Source organism: Mirounga leonina, unplaced genomic scaffold (assembly GCF_011800145.1).
Source record: "Mirounga leonina isolate KUSES-001 unplaced genomic scaffold, KU_Mleo_1.0 Mir_168, whole genome shotgun sequence".
Classification (NCBI taxonomy): Eukaryota; Metazoa; Chordata; class Mammalia; order Carnivora; family Phocidae; genus Mirounga; species Mirounga leonina.
The window spans coordinates 36,455,763-36,475,426 of NW_023270426.1; the positions used below are offsets into that span (position 1 = coordinate 36,455,763).

The 19,664-nt window shown below is 38.8% G+C and overlaps 1 protein-coding gene and 1 pseudogene across 1 annotated transcript in view; one reads left to right on the forward strand and one right to left on the reverse strand.

Annotated features, from left to right (window-relative positions):
- NDUFAF2 (NADH:ubiquinone oxidoreductase complex assembly factor 2) overlaps positions 1-19,464 on the forward strand; it is a 148,252-nt gene extending 128,788 nt beyond the window's left edge. The window contains exon 4 of the mRNA XM_035014492.1: positions 19,149-19,464. Coding sequence (XP_034870383.1) covers positions 19,149-19,400 — 252 coding nt within the window. The 3' untranslated portion in view covers positions 19,401-19,464. The remainder of the gene's footprint in view (positions 1-19,148) is intronic.
- Positions 4,790-7,017, reverse strand: LOC118017077 (annotated as a pseudogene).
- Positions 19,465-19,664: the final 200 nt, after the last annotated feature.

Sequence of the window (19,664 nt, forward strand, 5' to 3'; positions counted from 1 at the left end):
AATATTTCTCTATAATCAGAAAATATTTAACTTTCAGAAAGGAAATTAAAAATGCCAGCTCAGTGGTTTCTAGTGATCTGACAGTTGGTGCCAAAGGTACACAATGAGGAAGAGCCCACCTTAATACCCACCTTTGGCCTTGGGATTGTGCCTTGACTTCCTTAATTTAATATCTGTCTTTCGTGTGTTATTAACTAAAATCTTAAGGCTGTTTTTTTTGTAGCCTTAAAGTAACAACTACTCTTTGTTACCACCACAAAAGTCATTCCAGTTCAATAAATATTTATAAAGTGCTGCCATGTTCTGTTTATCAGGTAATTAACATTTTTCCTGTGTTTACCTAGCAAGACTGTTTATATAAATTAACTTTCACTCTTTCTTTCATTATACTTTATATACTTATTTTTCTGTATCTACATCTTTGAATGAATCTCCAGTTTCTGAAGATTTTTATTCAAAGGTCAAATTATCAAAGAATTTCTGTTCTGGACATATTACTCTCTATGATGGTTCTCAATTTTTATTTTTATTGTTATAATTTATAAATCTTTCATCCTAAACTTTCTCTAAATAGTTAGTAATATTCGTATCTTTGATTTAGACTGTCTAGACCTGTCAAATGTAGACTGTCTCTAGTCTAATACAGTAGCCTTTTAGCTACATGTGGCTATTATAATTTGAAATAAATTTCTTTTTTTATTAAAAAGTCATGTTTTTTCTTTTATTTGTATTTAAATTATGAAAAACATTAGGTTAAATAATTGATTACTTTTCATCTTTAATGTATGAAGTTCTTGGTACATAGTAATAAAGTTAAATGTTTTCTGAATGTTTCTGAATAGATATAAGGTGAAATGTTAAAGAGGAAAATAAAGTTTTTTGTCCTTTCTTCTTTTAAACTATTTCTAGCTTTTCTAGAATTATCTGTTTTGATAATCTCTCTTCTTTAGACAGGGACAGGGTTTTATTTTAGTGAGGACTGATAAGCATAAAGTTCAATAATTGTCGCCCCCCCACAGAAAGTTAGACTAATTGCATTATCTATGGTCACCAAATTACAAGATAGTTTATCATAAAAATATTTAATTTCATATGTGTTTGTTGAAAATAACCTCACGAATAAGATTTTCTATTGGATGAATTCCAAATTTTCATCACCAGATGGATATTTTTACCAAGAAATTTATATTACATAAAAATTTAAATGCAATAATTATAAAGCCATAGCATATTATCACACTAGAGTGATATCTGTTAACAAAATTCATTTGTGTATTGAAAAAATATTTGCATGTCATAAGTCCAGTGATATATTCATTGAAGATTAGTACATTGCATGGATTCACCTAAAACATCTCCTATTTCTTAGTAAACCCAAAAGGGCAGGCTGATTAAATGAGAAAGATATAGCAATAGCAAGCAGTCATCTGTTTGCTTACATTCAGTAGTGATGTTATTTTTTCTTTTTTTATTCTTATGTTAATCCCCATACATTACATCATTAGTTTTAGATGAAGTGTTCCATGATTCATTGTTTGTGCATAACACCAAGTGCTCCATGCAGAATGTGCCCTCTTCAATACCCACCACCAGGCTAACCCATCCTCCCACCTCTCTCCCCTCTAGAACCCTGTTTGTTTTTCAGAGTCCATCATCTCTCATGGTTCGTCTACCCCTCCGATTTCCCCCGCTTCATTCTTCCCCTCCCACTACCTTCTTCTTCTTTTTTTTTCTTAACATATATTGCATTGTTTCAGAGGTACAGATCTGAGATTCAACAGTCTTGCACAATTCACAGCGCTTACCAGAGCACACACCCTTCCCAGTGTCTATCACCCAGTCACCCCATCTCTCCCACCCCACCCCCCACTCCAGCAACCCTCAGTTTGTTTCCTGCAATTAAGAGTTCCTCATATCAGTGAGATCATATGATACATGTCTTTCTCTGTTTGACTTATTTGACTCAACATAATACCTTCCAGTTCCATCCACGTCGTTGCAAATGGCAAGATCTCATTCCTTTTGATGGCTGCATAATATTCCATTTGTATATATATACCACCTCTTCTTTATCCATTCATCTGTCGATGGACATCTTGGCTCTTTCCACAGTTTGGCTATTGTGGACATTGCTGCTATAAACATCGGGGTGCACGTACCCCTTCGGATCCCTACTTTTGTATCTTTGGGGTAAATACCCAGTAGTGCAATTGCTGGATCATATGGTAGCTCTATTTTCAACTTTTTGAGGAACCTCCATACAGTTTTCCAGAGTGGCTGCACCAGCTTGCCTTCCCACCAACAGTGTAGGAGGGTTCCCCTTTCTCCACATCCCCGCCAACATCTGTCGTTTCCTGACTTGTTAATTTTAGCCATTCTGACTGGTGTGAGGTGGTATCTCATTGAGGTTTTGATTTGGATTTCCCTGATGCCGAGCGATATTGAGCACTTTTTCATGTGTCTGTTGGCCATTTGGATGTCTTCTTTGGAAAAATGTCTGTTCATGTCTTCTGCCCATTTCTTGATTGGATTCTTTGTTCTTTGGGTGTTGAGTTTGATGAGTTCTTTATAGATTTTGGATACTAGCCCTTTATCTGATATGTCATTTGCAAATATCTTCTCCCATTCTGTCGGTTGTCTTTTGGTTTTGTTGACTGTTTCCTTTGCTTTGCAAAAGCTTTTTATCTTGATGAAGTCCCAATAGTTCATTTTTGCCCTTGCTTCCCTTGCCTTTTTCAGGCCTCATGAGAGCAGGGACGAAGTTTTGTTCCCTGCCTTATCTACTACAGTGCTTGGCTCAGAGTAGGTTCTCAATAGTATTGCATGACTTACTATGTGAAAAAGTGAAAGAGATGACTCAAGCCTGTGTCACTTTCTGAGAGCCCTAAGAAGGCCAGTTTCTTCTCTGCTCTTGATTTCCTTTTGTCTTTATTCTTATTTCTTAGTGATCTTTTTGCTGCTGTCCACCAGTTCCCATGAGGATTCTCACCCACCTTGTTTCTTCATCTTCCTGTCCCCATCACTGCTGGGATATCCCTGAGCCTCTCTTTCTCCTGGCACCAAACCTAAAGGAAGCCTGGCTCCTAGGCAACCACAGATGCCCACTTGAGCTTACATTTGCTTGCTCACCTGATTGCCTGACCTTTAGAACTCACTCTACAACCCTAATCAATATTCTAGCCTTTTCATTTCCTCTTAGGAGAAAAGATGTTACTATTCCTCCCTTTTATTGTCCTTCCTTCCCTCAATGTCATTTGGTTAGTTTCATCAGCTACTACTCTTCTGGGAATTCCACTCTCCTCTCAGTATAATTGCTGTAGGCAGTCCTGTCTGTTGGTGTTACTCCAATTATATAAAGTGATTGTTACTGTTACTGCTGGTGTAGTGGTGGTACTTTTTTATTTTAATTAATTATTCATTTATTTGAGAGAGTGAGAGAGAGACAGAGAAGGAGGAGGGGGAGTGGCAGTGGGTGAGGGAGAAGCAGACTCCCCACTGAGCAGGGAGCCAGATATGGGGCTTGATCCTGGGACTCCAGGATCATGACCTGAACCAAAGGCAGACGCTTAACTGACTGAGCCACCCAGGTGCCCCATGGTGGTGCTTTATGTGACTGCTGCAATTCTAGTTGGCCACATGCTCACCTTCTTCTGCCCCTTACCACTAGCCATCATTTCCCAAGCCTGTGTTCCTATTTCTTCTACCTTCTCCCATCTCTTAATGGGAAGGGAAGTGCTTGGACTGTCTTTGGAGTTGGGAGGAGTGGAGTCCTGGGTTCCATTTGAAGTGACTGAAGGTCACCCATCTACCTTCCCATAGTATCTCTGTCTCTTTAGGGAGGCAGCACCAGCAGCCCCTCTGAAATGCCCCACAGCCTGTTTTCAAGTTTTAGTCAGTCATAGATGCTATAGATGATGTATCATGACTCTACTGTGTATTTTTATTGCATGTATGTTACACTGTGGTTAAATTGTATCCTAGGCTGGGAATATAAATATCACTGTAACACTATTTCTTTGGGGGTAAAAAAATGTTTTAGGTCCAAAATAACTGATCAATTATTAAACTTTCTTACCTTGATGCCTTCCAAAGTTAGGAGTTTTGTATTTGGGTAGTGATATATTTTAAGTCAAATACTTACTGGTTGACAAGTGAAAGGTACACAAAGAAAAAATAATTTTTTCTTAATTTTCAAAAGGACAAACTGAGGAGTGCTTGGATGGTACAGTTGGTTAAGCATCCGACTCTTGGTTTCTGCTCAGGTCATGATCTCAGAGTCGTGAGATTGAGCCCCCTGCCAGGCTCTGCGCTCAGTGCCGAGTCTACTTAGGACTTTCTCTCCCTCTCCCTTTGCCCTTCTCCCCACCATGCTTGCGCTCTCTGTCTCTCTCTGTCTCTCAAATAAATAAATACATCTAAAAAAAAAAAAAAAAGGACAAACTGAGTCATCTTTGCCACATTGGTTTTATTCATTCATTCATTCATTTTTGGCCTGTTTAATGTGGCTGCTCAAGGCCTGGGCAGAGTGGCGAGTGCCCTGGAATCGGGCAGGTAGGCAGGGTGGGTGGTTTGCAGGCCCCACATCTGACTACAGGAGGGGATGCAGAGTGGTGGGGACTGGCCTGGGCACGCCAAGGAGAGAGTACCAAAAGGGTGGCCCAGGCAGGCAGATGCACCAGGGGGATCCATAGTCCAGCCCTTGAAAAGATATCTAAGCCAGGTGGTGAGTGCTCAGGTCAGAGCCTCGCCCAGGGAGGCAGGGTTGGAGCTAGTTGGGGGCTCCAAGAGCCTAGGGACTGGCATCCCTAAGGGCCTCCTCAAACTGGAACTCAAGGGGTATCTGCTGGTTGGCCTCAAGCAGCTCCTGGAGGCGGGCATGGAGGTGGTCGTTCTTCTCCAGGTGGTCCAGCCAGGAGTTGGTCTGGCCCAACATGGAGTTAATGGCAGCATATTCTTCCTCCTCGAAGCCTCATCCTCGCCTTGTGCACCCACCTCCACTGTCATGCCCAGGTCCTTGGGACCCGACGGTGCTGGCTCAGGGCACCTCAGGGGCCACACTGCATTCCAGTGCAACAACAGTCGCACCGAGAGCTGATGCCCTCACACTGGTTTTAAAAAACCAACACGAGCTTCCAAGAGTATAAATAAACGTGTACCTGTCTTCTCTCACTTTTGAAGTTATTAAGGCTTTTTCAACATTATGGAGAGAACTTTAAGCCAGTTCAAATCAAAATTTATTTTATTTATTAATGATGGAATATGATTTATCCTTGATTACTAGCTATTTAAGTTTAGATTTGACTTTATAAGACAATTACAAATTGCAGAGTTAGTTTACTCATTAGTCAATAAAGTGCATATACAGAGCCAAATTTATTCATTCCACAGATAGATATTGAGCATCTATTACATCCTAGGCATCGTTCTAGGCAATGAATGTGGTGGAGGGAAAGAGGAGATAAGGGAGGTAGAAAGGGCAGTCAAAAACCCTTCCCTTACAGATGGCAAAATATTTATGCATTTACCCTCTGTCTTAGCAATCTAACTTCTAGAAATCTACTCCAAATTATCTGATGAAATAAGTAATTTATCATAATTCACAGGACTATTTATAATAGCAGTAGTAAATATGGCATATGAAAAGGCTAGAAACAACCCAAATGTCTGTTAATAAGCCATAATATGCCACTCACTGGAGCCTGTCGGCTCAGCACACTCTCTCTAGCTGGGAAGCAAGTCCTGTCTTGAAGTGGGAACCGATCAGAGTATCTCCATATCCATCTCTGCCATGGGCAAGTTCGGGTTTTGTTCTAAGGACCCATTAAAGTGTTGTTAGCGGGAAGTGGCATGAAAGGTCAGTGGTTGCTCTGGACACTGAATCCTAGAGGACCAAGAAGACCTATTAGGAGACTGATCTAGACAGTAAATGCTTTTGCCAAGGGAGATGGAGAGAACTGCACAGCTCAAGATACACTTTGGAGGAAGGATTGGTAAGATTTAGTGCTAGATGGAGGTAGGAGGCAAGGGGAGTATAGGAATAATTTACTAAATGTGCATAGCTGTGTAAGGGAGGCTGATTCGGCTGCTGCTGGCTAAAGTGGGCTACTTCCCAGCACAAGGACATCCCAGTAACCTGTCGTCTTCTCCAGATCCTGTGCACTGGTGTGTGTTTGGTATGTCAGCGAGGCTACTTTGAGAGTATGGTAGTTCACTTTCAGGGCTGCCAACCAATTAGCTGGATGCCCTCTAGATACATGTGCGCAGCGTGGTATCGCCTTGGAGCTTGTCTGTGTCTTAGCACGTGAAGAAGAAGAAAGGCAACAGGGTGAGTCCCAATTGAAGTGAAGCAAAGCAAAGCTGCCAGAGATTAAGGCAACATTGTAGTCAGGCAGCACTATACTGAGGCCTGCGGTTTGCGGAGCTCTGTGTGGGGCTTGCTGAGAACTGTGCAAGGCAGTAATGAGTAGTGGAAAGAACATGGTGGAAGCAGATGCTTCTGTCTCAAGTCTAGGTTTATTGTGTGACTCTGAGCTAATCCTCCGAGCCTCATTGGTCTTGGATGTATTTAACTTAAAATGTCCATTAGACATCCAAGTGAAGACATCAGTTAGATAGTTGGATAGTGTATCATTCTGGAGCTTGAAAAGCAGTCAGGCCTAAAAGTATAAATTTGAGATTTTTCAGCATATGTAGACAGTATTTAAAGTCCTAAGATTGGAAACGATTACTTAGGCAGAGAGTATAGAAAAAGGGGCAAACCTCAAAGTGAGTCCTGAAGCACTTTGGTATTTGGAGGTTTGGCTGAGAAGAAGGAGCTAACAGTTTGATGCATGATATTTGGGTGTTTTACAGACGTCTCAAATTCAGTATGTCTAAAACAGAATTCCTCGTCTCCCCTGTTTCCTCCCATGGTTAATGGCATTACCTGTCATCCGTCATCATCAGAGACTGGGGGATTGTCCTGGTCTGGTTCACCACCACATCCTTGGTGAGCAAGACCTTTCTCATTTTGAACATCCTCACAATCTGTCTTTTCCCCTCCTTCTCACTACCTGTCTTGGTTCCTGCCTTAATGACGTCTCAGTTCTAGTTCTGCAGTAGCATCCTATCTGATTTCTCTATTCCAGTCTCGCCTCCCTCTGGTTTAATTTTTAGTTGCTAGAGTCATTTTTTTTTTTAATGTGGTATAAACACGTAGGTCTCCTGCTATGTTTGCCAGATTTTGCAAATAAAAGAGACAGGGCACCTTAAATTTTAAGTTTCAAACCAACAATGAATAATTGTAAGGGTAAGTATATACCGTGCAATATATAAGAACTATGTATACAAAATGATTATTTGTTGTTTATTTGAAATTCAAATTAACTGTGCATTCTCCTCCTCTTTTATCTGGAAACCCTACTCTTGCTTCACAGTCAAAATATTTTACCATGGCTTTCAGGATAAAAGCTAAATGTCCTAACATCGCATTTTAAGAGTCAGCATGTTCTCACCCCTGCATGCCATATGAACTGCTTCTAGTGTTCTGAATTTGCTGTGCTGCTTTACTCCTCAGAACCTGTGAGCACGTACTCACCTCTTCCCAGCATGCCTCCTCTGTTCTCAGTTCTCTGGTTCATTCCTGTTGTTGAGACTCGGACCTCACCCCCTCTGGGAAGTCATTTCTCACCTCCTCCACCCCCCTCTGTGGATAATAATAGGAACACCAGCTTTTCTTCTGCAATCTCAAAACATTCTTTGCTTAATATTATCACAGAATTTATCATACTGTAATCTCATTAATTGTTTAACCCATCTCGCTTCCTTAGATTGTGAGTTCCTTAAGTGTGGGCTAAAGATTGTGTGTTCTCACTCTGTGTCCTTGGCACATAGTGGGCTCTCAATATCTAAATGAACCAATGAATGAGCAAATGGGAAAGTAGGAAAGAACTCATAAGCATTAGCCACAAAACTGACCATTGGTGTTTACCCAGCTCTTCCCTATGTTGATTCCTAGATGAGTCTCTGTTGCAGCAGGCAACCTCCTTTGTTTGTTTTCCTCTTGGCCCCCAAGGAAGCTCCTTAAGAGCAGAAGCCAGGTTTTGTTCTCTGTATCCCCAGGCCCTTGAATTGTAGGTGCTCATATATATCTATTCAATGAAAGAAAGAATGAAAAATGCATGAATGAAGGAGTATATCATGCAGGGCCACAGGTTTATTGTCCCTTGCATCAAAGGACAGTACCTGTGCATTAGGTCCTGGGGCAGGTAACCTCCCTCCATGGCTATGACTTGTTTGATTCTTCCTCCCAGCTCCTTTCCTTCCCTCCCTCAACCTAGGAGAGAAGAACTGTTTCCTCCGTACAGCGGCTGGCATATAACAGCTCAATAAGTGTTAGCAGTCCTCCACAGATGGAGCCTCCTTTTTCCTCCAGGGCTCCAGCCTCTGCCCTTTCTTCCCCACTCTAGGAGCCCAGGCCTGACAAGCCATGGGGACCTGACATTGCTTCTCTCCCAGGGATAATGGGCTTCCCCACTTCTCACACAGGGGAGCAAGGCTTTCTTTGTCTTCCACCAGGGCAGTGCAATTAAATAGGACTAAAGTTAAGTGAGTCTCATTATTTTTTGTATTAATGTTTAACTGCTGTAATTCTTTTTCAGTTAAGTAATTTTATCTTTATGTTCAAAGGTCTTTTTTTCATATAGATGGAAGTTCATTTATTTTATTAAAAGAAATACCACCCGCAAAACTATTAATGACTTGAGCCCTATGATTAGTTCCTTTTAGTAACATTTTGAGATGTAATAATTAATCTGGCTCAAGTTCAAAGACAGAAAACTCAACATCAGAAATTCCTAGCCAGCAAAGAATATAAACAAATCTTAACAATTGTTCCCCTTAAATAACAAAAATCATTGAGATCAACTTGCAATTAGAAATGTTTTTTTAAAATGCAGGAGAGAAGTTCAAGAAAGCATGTCAAAACAACAAAACTCAGTCTGCATTTTCATAATTGTAATTGATCAAAGTCTGTTTGCAATAGATTTGAATGTGAATAAATTAAATGTGACATTGATTTGGCAGAGGCACACTAGTGATTGGCAAGAACACATAGCAAGAGCAGCTTCTGCTGCAGGAGAACTTGCTTGCTTGTTGTCTCATTCTAATAGATTTCTTAGCAACCTGGTGCTGTCATACTAACCTAAGCGGTGTCATTTATTTACCCTTTTGGTTTCTGATCCCATCCAGCCAAGATTCGGTTCATTTTTGATTACTAATCTAGCAGACATTGCCTTGGGTTTGATACAGAGTACCTTTTGGTGACTTATATACCTCCCTGCTTTTTTTTCTCTCTTTCATATATTGAACAAACGTGATCTAATAACTTTTTTTCCATCCTGGCAGTTCAACTTGTAGAACTAGAAAATGTAGTTTAAATCAACAATTTGGCAATATTTTCAAGCTTGGGCATTGCTATCATATTTATTAGGCCTGAATTATTTCATGGTATGTTATAAAAATGACACCGTAAAAAGAGTATCTGGCTTGGAACATTCTGAAATAGTTGTACACCAAATTCCCATTATAATTATGTTGATTGTGGGGTGGGGGGAAGTGGCATATTCTGGAAGGCAACTTTCTGGATGAGACCACTGTATAGTAACCAAATGTGTATGGTTTGGGGACCTGGAACATACTTTGCCAAATTTTCACTTATAATGTATTTACTAAATCTTTCGTATTCTTCAAAATGTTTTTTCTTAAATTGACAAAAGGCAGGGTGCTTATACTTTAAAATTTTTAATATTCATTAAAATAAAAAATACATATGTATAGTTTAAATTATGGAAAGAAAGTAATGGATCTGTCAAAGTCAAATGTATTTATATTATATATATAGCACATGTGTGGCAAGAGGTGAAAAAACATATGAATTGGGGAGCTGTACTTATTAAATATTTTAGAAAGTTCATCTCTTTCCAAAACCAAAACTTTCATTGTATCTTTATCTTACGTGCACTTTGAAAAGCATATACTTAGATCCAGTAGTTATTAAAGTTATATTTATATTACACTTTTGCCACAAATATATTGCTAATTTATGACTTCAAATTAAAACTTTTAAAGACTTCAGTTTCTTTTTTTCCTGTATGTAATATAATTTGATCATTATGAAATGGCCATGGTTCTAATCCCACAGAAGACTTGAAAAAAAAAATCTAGTGACATGGCCAATTTAATCATTATGCATAAGACTGACTCCTAAGTCTTTGCTTGCTCTTGAATTTAATAAACTTTCTAACAATAAAGAACTGTTTAATTTACTTTAAACTGTATTTAGATTTTATCTTGAGATGTGTTTTGTACTTAAGTTTGAACATAGTTATATATGGTATACTTGGAATTCAAAAGTAGTTGAAACCAAATGGAGGGGTGCCTGGGTGGCTCAGTCGTTAAGCATCTGCCTTCGGCTCAGGTCATGATCCCAGGGTCCTGGAATCGAGGCCCGCATCAGGCTCCCTGCTCTGCGGGAAGCCTGCTTCTCCCCCTCCCACTCTCCCTGCTTGTGTTCCCTCTCTCACTGTGTCTCTCTCTGTCAAATAAAATCTTAAAAAAAAAGAGTTTGGTTTAAAAAAAAAAAAAAAAAGAAACCAAATGGAGACCATTTATAAATACTAAACTCCAGAGAAGCGTGGAACCAGAACATCAAAGGAGCATTGGGTTATGATATGCATATGAGTGTTGTGCCTGCATTTTTTCTTAGCTGGATTTATAGCACTTTTAAAATAAACATTGTAATTCCCTAATAAAGGACTTACCATTAGCTCTGATCCATCTGTATGAAAATTATCAAATGATTTTGAAATCTGTTATTATGGAATTTTATATTTAACATACATATCACATGATCGGCATGATATATATGTATATAGAGAGTATTCCTGAAACACTCCTTGATAGAAGTATTCTCAGTTGAAATAGGGTTAGGGGATTAGGATCTTGAATTATATCATGAAACTATTATTTGCTTTTATTTATACATATGGCACATACAAGGAAATTTAAAAATACTAGTGACATTTTATGTATCTTAAATTAGTAATAATGAGTAATTTGTAATTTGTATTTACCTTTCCTTGTTTACTAGATATATACGTAAAAACAGATAATATTCCTAAGATGTTTTTGTATGTATGCTTAGATCTGTACCCAAATATTCAATTCCATTTAATAGCATAGACTCAGAATTGTTCATTCCCACACCTCTGGTCCAAGTGTGGCCCCAGAGATGGATACCTGAAAAATCTTGAGTAACCTTTTTGACTTACTTAGATATTTCTCAGCCCTTCTTTCCCCATACTTGCTGAGTAATCTAAACTTTCTTGCAGCTTTCTTCATCAAAGAGCACTTACAGTCAGCTCTCTTCCTTCTCTGAGATACTAGAGTGGAGTTCCAAGGTTCAAGTTTTCGTTGCCTCAGTTTCCATAATCTCTCCCAAGGCATCATCACAGAGATGTCTAGTCCTATCCTGCCATTTGTTTTACCTCTTTTTTTTTTTTTATAGTTCTACTATTCAATTCTGTTACCTAACACCTCCCCCAGGTATAACTGTGTATTAGAGCTGATTTCTACACCATCTCAAAAAATTCATGTATACTAGAATTTGCATAAGGGACTATGTGATTGAAGTGGGATTATATCATGGCTAAGGTCTATGAATGAGCTGTAAGTCAACATGTCAGTAGATTCCATTTTCAAGCTTTTTTCTGTATCTTATTAATTTTAAAAAAACTTTCAGTCTGTTTTCAATACCACACTTAGCAATTTGCAACACTGAGTACGGTACTACACCTACCAAAAGGGCTCTTAAGCAGAGCTTAGGCAAGAAGTGGCACTGGAAAGGACTTGAGCTATACCTTTTGGGGCTTGAGTTCACATCGTTGAATTAATGAATTGTACACAGTAAATAACCACTAACTTGACTGTGCTAAAAATAGGGGTGAGCTTTTTAAAGGCATCCAAAGCTTTTCCTTTTTTAAAAGAAGTCTTCAATGTAATCCTTCACAAACAATGGTAATGTATAATATGACATGGAAAAATACATAAATTCAAATATTTAATACATAGTACTTTTTTTTTTTTAAGATTTTATTTATTTATTTGAGAGAGAGAATGAGACAGAGAGAGAGAGAGCACGAGATGGGGGAGGGTCAGAGGGGGAAGCAGGCTCCCCGCTGAGCGGGGAGCCCGATGCGGGACTCGATCCCAGGACTCCAGGATTATGACCTGAGCCGAAGGCAGTCGCTCAACCAACCGAGCCACCCAGGCGCCCCAATACATAGTACTTTTTACAACTGAATTTGTCTCTTTTCCCAGTATCAAGGCTCCATAAACAAGTCTAAGTAATTTGCTCCAGCTGAATACCCTGCTGCCTGTTGAAATGAAGATTGTCACAGAATAGTCATTCATTAACAGTATATTTAGGGAAAGTTCTGAAATAACAGATTTTGCTATAGCTCATGCTTTCTCTGTTTTGAGTATGATTTCTTTCTCTTCTTCCTTGAGCTTAGTTAAAAATGATATCCTTCAATACTTCACTCCCGGGACTCTTAGATGTGACTTTCTCAGAATGGGGTTGACCTCATGCGTGACTTTCTGATTGTCAACTCCACTGGGCTCAGCCTCAGATGGAGAAGGGCCATTGTTGACATTACTGCTTCAAAGCCCAGGCCAGGGAAGCCAGGACAATGGCGTAGGACATGGAACGCTTGGTGGGCTGAGGCTCTTTGTTGGGTAGGAGTAGAGAGGGAGTAAGGCATTGTCTTCCTCCTGCCTAGTGCTGTTAATTTGAGGGCTGCATATAATCACAACAGTCCCATTGCCTTCAGGCAGTACGTCTCAGCAAAGATAACGGATACCTTTGCAAGCCTTAAGAAGACCTTTTAGTGGGGGCACAATCACAATAAGCCTCAAAATCCAAAGCGGTACTTTCCATGGACAGTATGATGAAACTCCTCATGTGCTCAAGGAATGTCCAGTGAGTGACATAAAGTTCCAGGGCATCAAGCAAGTAGCAGAGTGTCCACAAATCTAGCATTTTTCTGTGCAGTGAGGTCCTCCATTCTGGTCATTTCTGTCACTGTTCATTCTGTTATGTAGATTCAAGTTTTCATCTTGCATCATTTTCCTTCAGCCTGAAGTACTTTCTTTAATGTTTCTTATGGCAGGGGTTTGTGATAAATTCAGCCTTTGTCTGAAAATGTTATTATGCCTTCATTTTTGAGGGACATTTTCCCTTCATATAGGATTTTATATATTTTAATATATTTTATGTACTAAGTTAGCAGTTTTTCTTATCTTTCAGCACATTAAACCCAATCCATTGTTTTATACCTTGCGTTCTTTCTGGTGAGAACTCAATACTATTTATTTTTCTCTTCTGTAAATAAATCTTTTTTTCTGTACCTGGTTTTAAGATTTTCTCTTTATCATTAGCTTTTAGCACTTTGATTTTGTGTGTTTGGTTTTTATATTTCTCCTGTTTGGAGTTGTTGTTTTTTTTTTTTTTTAAGTTTCTTAGATATGTAGATTTATGTTTGTCTTTTTGGAATATTTTTATCCATTATTTCCTCCCCTTCCTGTTTCCTGTGACTCCACTTACATGTTAGACTGCTTGATATTGTCCCACAGCTTGCTGAGGCTCTAGAACAGTTTTTAAGCTTTTTTCTCCTCTCTCTTACATCAGTTTGGATGGTTTCCATTGCCTTGTTTTCAGATTCATTTTTCTTTTCTTCTGCAGTGTCTAATTTGCTGTTAGGCAAATCCATTATGTTTTTCACTTCATATATTGTATTTTTCACCTCTGTAAGTTCCATTTGGTTCTTCTTAGTTTCTATTTTTCTCTTTATGTTCCTTTTCCTTTTATGTCTTTGAACATATTTATGGAAGTTGTGATAAAGTCCTTATATTTATCACATAATTATGAAATATTTTCATGATTTCTATCATGTTTGGTTCTGTTTCTGTTGACTGGGTTTGGATCACACTTTCCTTCTTCACTTCTTGATTGGATGATGAACACTGAAATAGTATATTGCTTACAGTCTGAGTTTTGATGTCCTGCTTTTAAAAATGTTGAGTTTTGTTCAGAGGACGTGAAATTACATGTTAATCTGCCCAAACTTTTGGAGGCTTATTTTTAAGTTTTGTTAGGGTGGATCTAGCAGTGGCATCCAATAGGAGTTTCTAGTCACATTTAGCTACTAAACACTTGAAATGTGTCTAGTGCAGTGGAGGAACTGAAGTTTTAATTTATTTTAATTAATTTAAAATGTGTGGCTAGTGGCTACTCTATTGGACAGTGCATGTCTAGAGTTACCTCTGCTGTCATGCCAGTTTATCCTTACTCCGAAAGAGTGATCTTTCTGAAGCCTTTATACTGAATACCCTGTGTGTTCAGTGAGGCATCTCTGGCTTATTAGAACTTGAATGTCTTTTATTCTCATGCATATTCCAGCAGCTACTCAGTTTACAGCTCCTTAGTAGTTATTCCTGGCCCTGTAGCATCTCACTCTACCCTCATATAGCTTGATAATCAGCAGAACACTTAAGTGCTCCCCTATGCAGATTTCTAGAACTTTTTTTCTGTGTATTGTGGTACCCTGCCCCACAAATTCTGGCTTCCTTGGCCTCTGTAACCAACGTCTCTATCTCTTTAGCACAACTTCTGCTTGGGTTCTCCCACCCTATGCAGCAGCCCCTAATATGTCTCCAGGCAGAAAGCTGAGGTAATACAGGGCTTATCTCATTTGTTTCCCTTCTCTCAGGAATCACAGTACTGAACTACCAATTGTTTAATATCTGAAAAGTTTAGTACTTTTTATCCAGCTTTCTAGTGGTTTATGGCAGAAAGACTAATGTGGAACCAGTTTATCTTGTTCTCAAGCCAGTACATTATGTTTTACTAACACCTCTATCCTCAATCAAGTGGTAATGATTGCTGCCTTTGTTGAGGGCTGTGGCACATTAAAACAGTGAAGATTTTTCAGTTCAGCAAAATCACGAACTTTGTCTATTCTTCATAAGAATAGCCATTGATATGGGGATCCTGCTACTTACGTTTTCACAACAAATAGTTATTCAATGTTTGTCACAAAATAGTGAGTTAAAATTTTAATTACTTATACAGCGTAAGTATTGAAGACACTTTTATTTCTACTCTGAAGTAAAAAAGAGGGATGGATATAAATTTGGTATGTTTATTTTTTAATGAAATGGAATAAATAATCTACCCGTTTATCCACTATCTAAAATCCACTATTTAAAAATTCACCCTGTACCCTCTTCTATTGTCTTATCACTGCTCGGCAACCAGTTCTTCCTCAGTCCTTACAACAGCCCATGAAAGAAGACAGCATTGTTATCTCCATTTTACGTGAGGAAATTGAGACACAGAGAGGGTCAGCAACACTGACAGGGTCACGGAGCTAGGACATGCCTAGACTGGGATTTGTATGCAGGTAGTCCTGCTTCAGAGCCCATGGTCTTAACCACAAACTTTCAGGAGACCTGACAATGTGAACAGTATACATATGAGTATTTGAGGTGTAAATATTTATACATATACATTCACTTTAGTCCCATTTTCAGATAAAGAAACTGAGACTGAAAAACACTTAAGTGACCTTGTAGGTGTCACAGCTAGTAAGAGATGGTTTGGCATAGAAATTATGTCTGTTTGAGTCAAAGACCTATGTAGATGGTCATCACAGTGTCATTTTTTAATTTTTTTTTAAGATTTTATTTATTTATTTGAGAGAGAGAGACAGCGAGAGAGGGAAAACAAGCAGGGAGAATGGGAGAGGGAGAAGCAGGCTTCCCGCGGAGCAGGGAGCCCGATGCGGGGCTCGATCCCAGGACCCTGGGACCATGACCTGAGCCGAAGGCAGACGCTTAACGCCTGAGCCACCCAGCCGCCCCTGCCATTTTTTTTTTAAATGAAAATGTGTAATATTGGAAATAACAGTAGGGGTGTTCATTAAGTAAATTGTGGTACGATGCCAAGTCATACAACCATCTTTTTTTTTTATGTTGAAGAATATTATCAGGGAAAAAAGCAGCATATAAAAGGGTATTTGTTTTAAGCATATAAACATTTATATGAAGACCCACTTGCTCTTGGTTTACCTCTACACATTGAAACAAACATACTATTTTTATTGATGAACATACTGAGACTCAAGGTGGTGGTGTTCAAAGGAAATGTAAGGAAAAATCCTTATTTTATGGTAAATCCTACTGTAAAATAGGCTTTGTTACAAAATGATTTGTTTAAGTCCACAGATTCCTATTTTTTCCACCTAACTACTTTCATTTTATCTATTCCAAATATTTACAAAACTAGATTTCCTTTCATACATGATTTATGTTCTGTTTAATTTTCCCGTTCTGTTTAATTTTCCTGGAGGCCATTAGGAGGGGTCTGGTAACAATTAGTTTAAAAAAAAAAAAAAAGACAAAAAGGAAATTCTTTTCTAGGAAAAATTATAATCTCCATGTTTCTCAACGCTGAAATTTTTAATCTATCTTCATATGTTAAAATAATTAACATATTCACATTGGGTTTTTTATTTGCCTAAATGGCTATTGTAAGAAAGAAACTGATTTGGCAGAGTGATGGTGAGTAAAGAGAAATTATGTGAAGACAGAACCAGAGAAGGAACAGCTCTCTGCCCTCAATTGTTGATGCAGAAGCTCCAGGCTTACACCAGCTGTAAGACTGCAGCAGTAGAGCTGAGGTAAATAAAGCAGGTGTGGGCAGCCTCAGGCGATGTGACGTGACTGATCCTCTTACACCAGAACCAGACAAGCTGCAGACCAGCTTCTCAGTAGCGTTTTGCTACCTGTGGTGGGTTACTGGTTTAAGTTCAACCCTGTCCCATAGCTTTCATTCTGCTCAAGAGCTTCCATGAAGACACAGCAGGTCATAGAAGGTATTGAAGAGTATGGAGATATGAAGAAGTATTTTTTCTAAATTCCACTATTTCCAGTATCATATTGAGAGAGATTTCCTTTATGATACATGGTCACTTCACCTGACAGTTCTACAGGGTGCATAAGAGCCTCACTACTCATACCCCCCCTCGCTCCTGAGAGCTGCCCCTAAACTCAGTTACTGTGGTTATTAAACTATTCATGGGGAATTGGTCTGTGTTGTAGAAATTACATGAATATTTATAAATATTCTTTCCCAAGCATGTTTGCTTTGAAGGAGAAGTTTCATTAGATGGGCCCTTTGTGCCTAAAACTAATTCTATGACACTATACCCCCCAAAAAACCTCTTTTTTCCTTTAAGTAGAAACCATTATTTCAAATGTGATTTTAATTATCAGTGTTTATCTTTTTAAAGGACTATTACTACTTGAAATTCACTTTAGAAACAGAAAGGTGCCATCATACATTTAGATACCCAGATGTTGCTTCTAAGTGTCATTTTTTAAAATGTTGACATTAAAACACATAACTTGGAAGAACTTGTTTTTGTCAGTGTTGTCAGATACTAGTTACATTAACATTCAATGTTTTTCATATTATAAATGATATGTTAAGGAAAAATTTAAAAATACAGGTAAGTGAAAAGAACATTTAAAAATACTCCCCATTCAAAAGTAATTGTTAAGACAAAAGGAAGAAGGAATCAATAAAGATAAAAGATGTAATAACTACATTTCATCTGTTTTTAAGATGCACATCTTTTCAAATTTTAACATCTCTGAAATGAGGATGTGTGGAGTTGGTGCTTTTTTTTAGTAGTATGTGTAATAGTGATGCTTCTTTTTAAAAATATTTATTTATTTGACAGAGAGGGGGTGGGGAAAAGAGCGAGAGCGCACAAGCAGGGGGAGCCAGAGAGGGAGAAGCAGGCTCCTTGCCAAGCAGGGAGCCCTATGAGGGGCTTGATCCCAGGACCCTAAGATGACCTGAGCTGAAGGCAGACACTTAGCTGACTAAGCCACTCAGGTGCCCCAACAGTGATGCTTCTTAAATCTTAAATTCGATGTTTCCATTGTATCCAATGAAATTTTGGCTATAGATCTTTATGGGTAGAGTAGCAATTTTGAGGGACAGAACTGTATTGCACAAATAGCTTGTGCTGATTTAAGAAGCATTTCCAACAGCAAAGTGCCTCTCTGCCACTGGTGCCTAGGGCATGCTGAACTCTGATTCCATCCCTGTCCTCCTCCTTACCGCCACACCCACCACTCCAGAAGAGAAAGGGACAGAGATGGGACTTGGTTCTGGTGCTATGGGGGGTGGTAGCAGCATCCATGCTTTAATTCCCACAGAAAATTAGACTGGTAGGAGCAGCTTTCTGAGGCCATCTCCCCTTCACTTCATCTCCAGTACAATCACTGATGATTACTTTTGAGCCAGAAAATAGCTGTGAATCTTAGGAAATCTTTGATAGAGTAACTTATGCTCTTGTGTGATATTTGATGTCAAGTAGTTTGTTTTACCTCTTGGGTAAATTGTAAATATTTTTATTTTGTGGTCCTTCATGTCTTATTACAGTATACGATGGCAGAATTGTTTAATTCAAATAATAATGGTATATTATCAGATAGCTGGGTTTTTTTTAAGATTGTATTTATTTGAAAGAGAGAAAGAGCACAAGCAGGGAAGAGGGGCAGAGGGAGAGGGAAGAAGCAGGCTTCCCCACAGCAGGAGAGCCCAATGCGGGGTTCAATCCCAGGACACAGAGATCATGACCTAGGCAGAAGGCAGACACTTAACTGACTGAGCCCCTCAGGCGCCCCACAAGACAAGTTTAAAAAAGCTATCTGACGGGTGCCTGGGTGCCTCAGTTGGCTCAGGTCATGATCCCCGGGGCCTGGAATCAAGCCCCGCCTCTGGTTCCCTGCTCAGTGGGAAACCTACTTCTCCCTCTGCCACTCCCCCTACTTGTGCTCTCTCCCTCTGTCAAATAAATAATAAAATATTAATTTAAAAAATTGTAAAACTTGTCCTATGCATATCTGTATATTATTTAAATGCAAAGCAAGTATCATGTATATATATTTATTAGCTATTTTACTTTCATAAAACCTATAGTTTGGGTTTTCTTCTAACTAGAAATTTAATTTCTTCCATTCATATATATATGCAGGAAATACTAAAGAATGAAAAAAATAGAGAAGAAATTAAAATAAAAAATCAAGATCTTTATGGAAAAGAAAAGCTCCTTAGCAAAGGGAGCAATGAAGAACTCTTGGCTCCACCAGTTCAAACTCAGATCAAAGGGCATGCCTCTGCTCCATACTTTGGAAAGGAAGAACCCACCGTGGCTCCCACCAGCACTGGTAAAACCTTTCAACCAGGATCCTGGATGCCACAAGGGGGCAAGAACCCCAATCAATGAATACACTGTGGTAGTATTTCATTTGGATGTAACTTTAACAATAAAAGAAGTAAAAATTACTTTATTTTCTGACTGTACAGTAAGTAGTTCTCTGTTCCATTAAGCTTAAGAATTTATTTTTAGTATGTATTAAGAAATGTGAGGTTATGAACTATAGAAACCTTTTTTTTTTTTTTTTTAAGATTTTTAAGTAATCTAGGGGCATCTAGGTGGCTCAGTTGGTTAAGAGTCTGCCTTTGGCTCGAGTCATGACCTCAGAGTCCC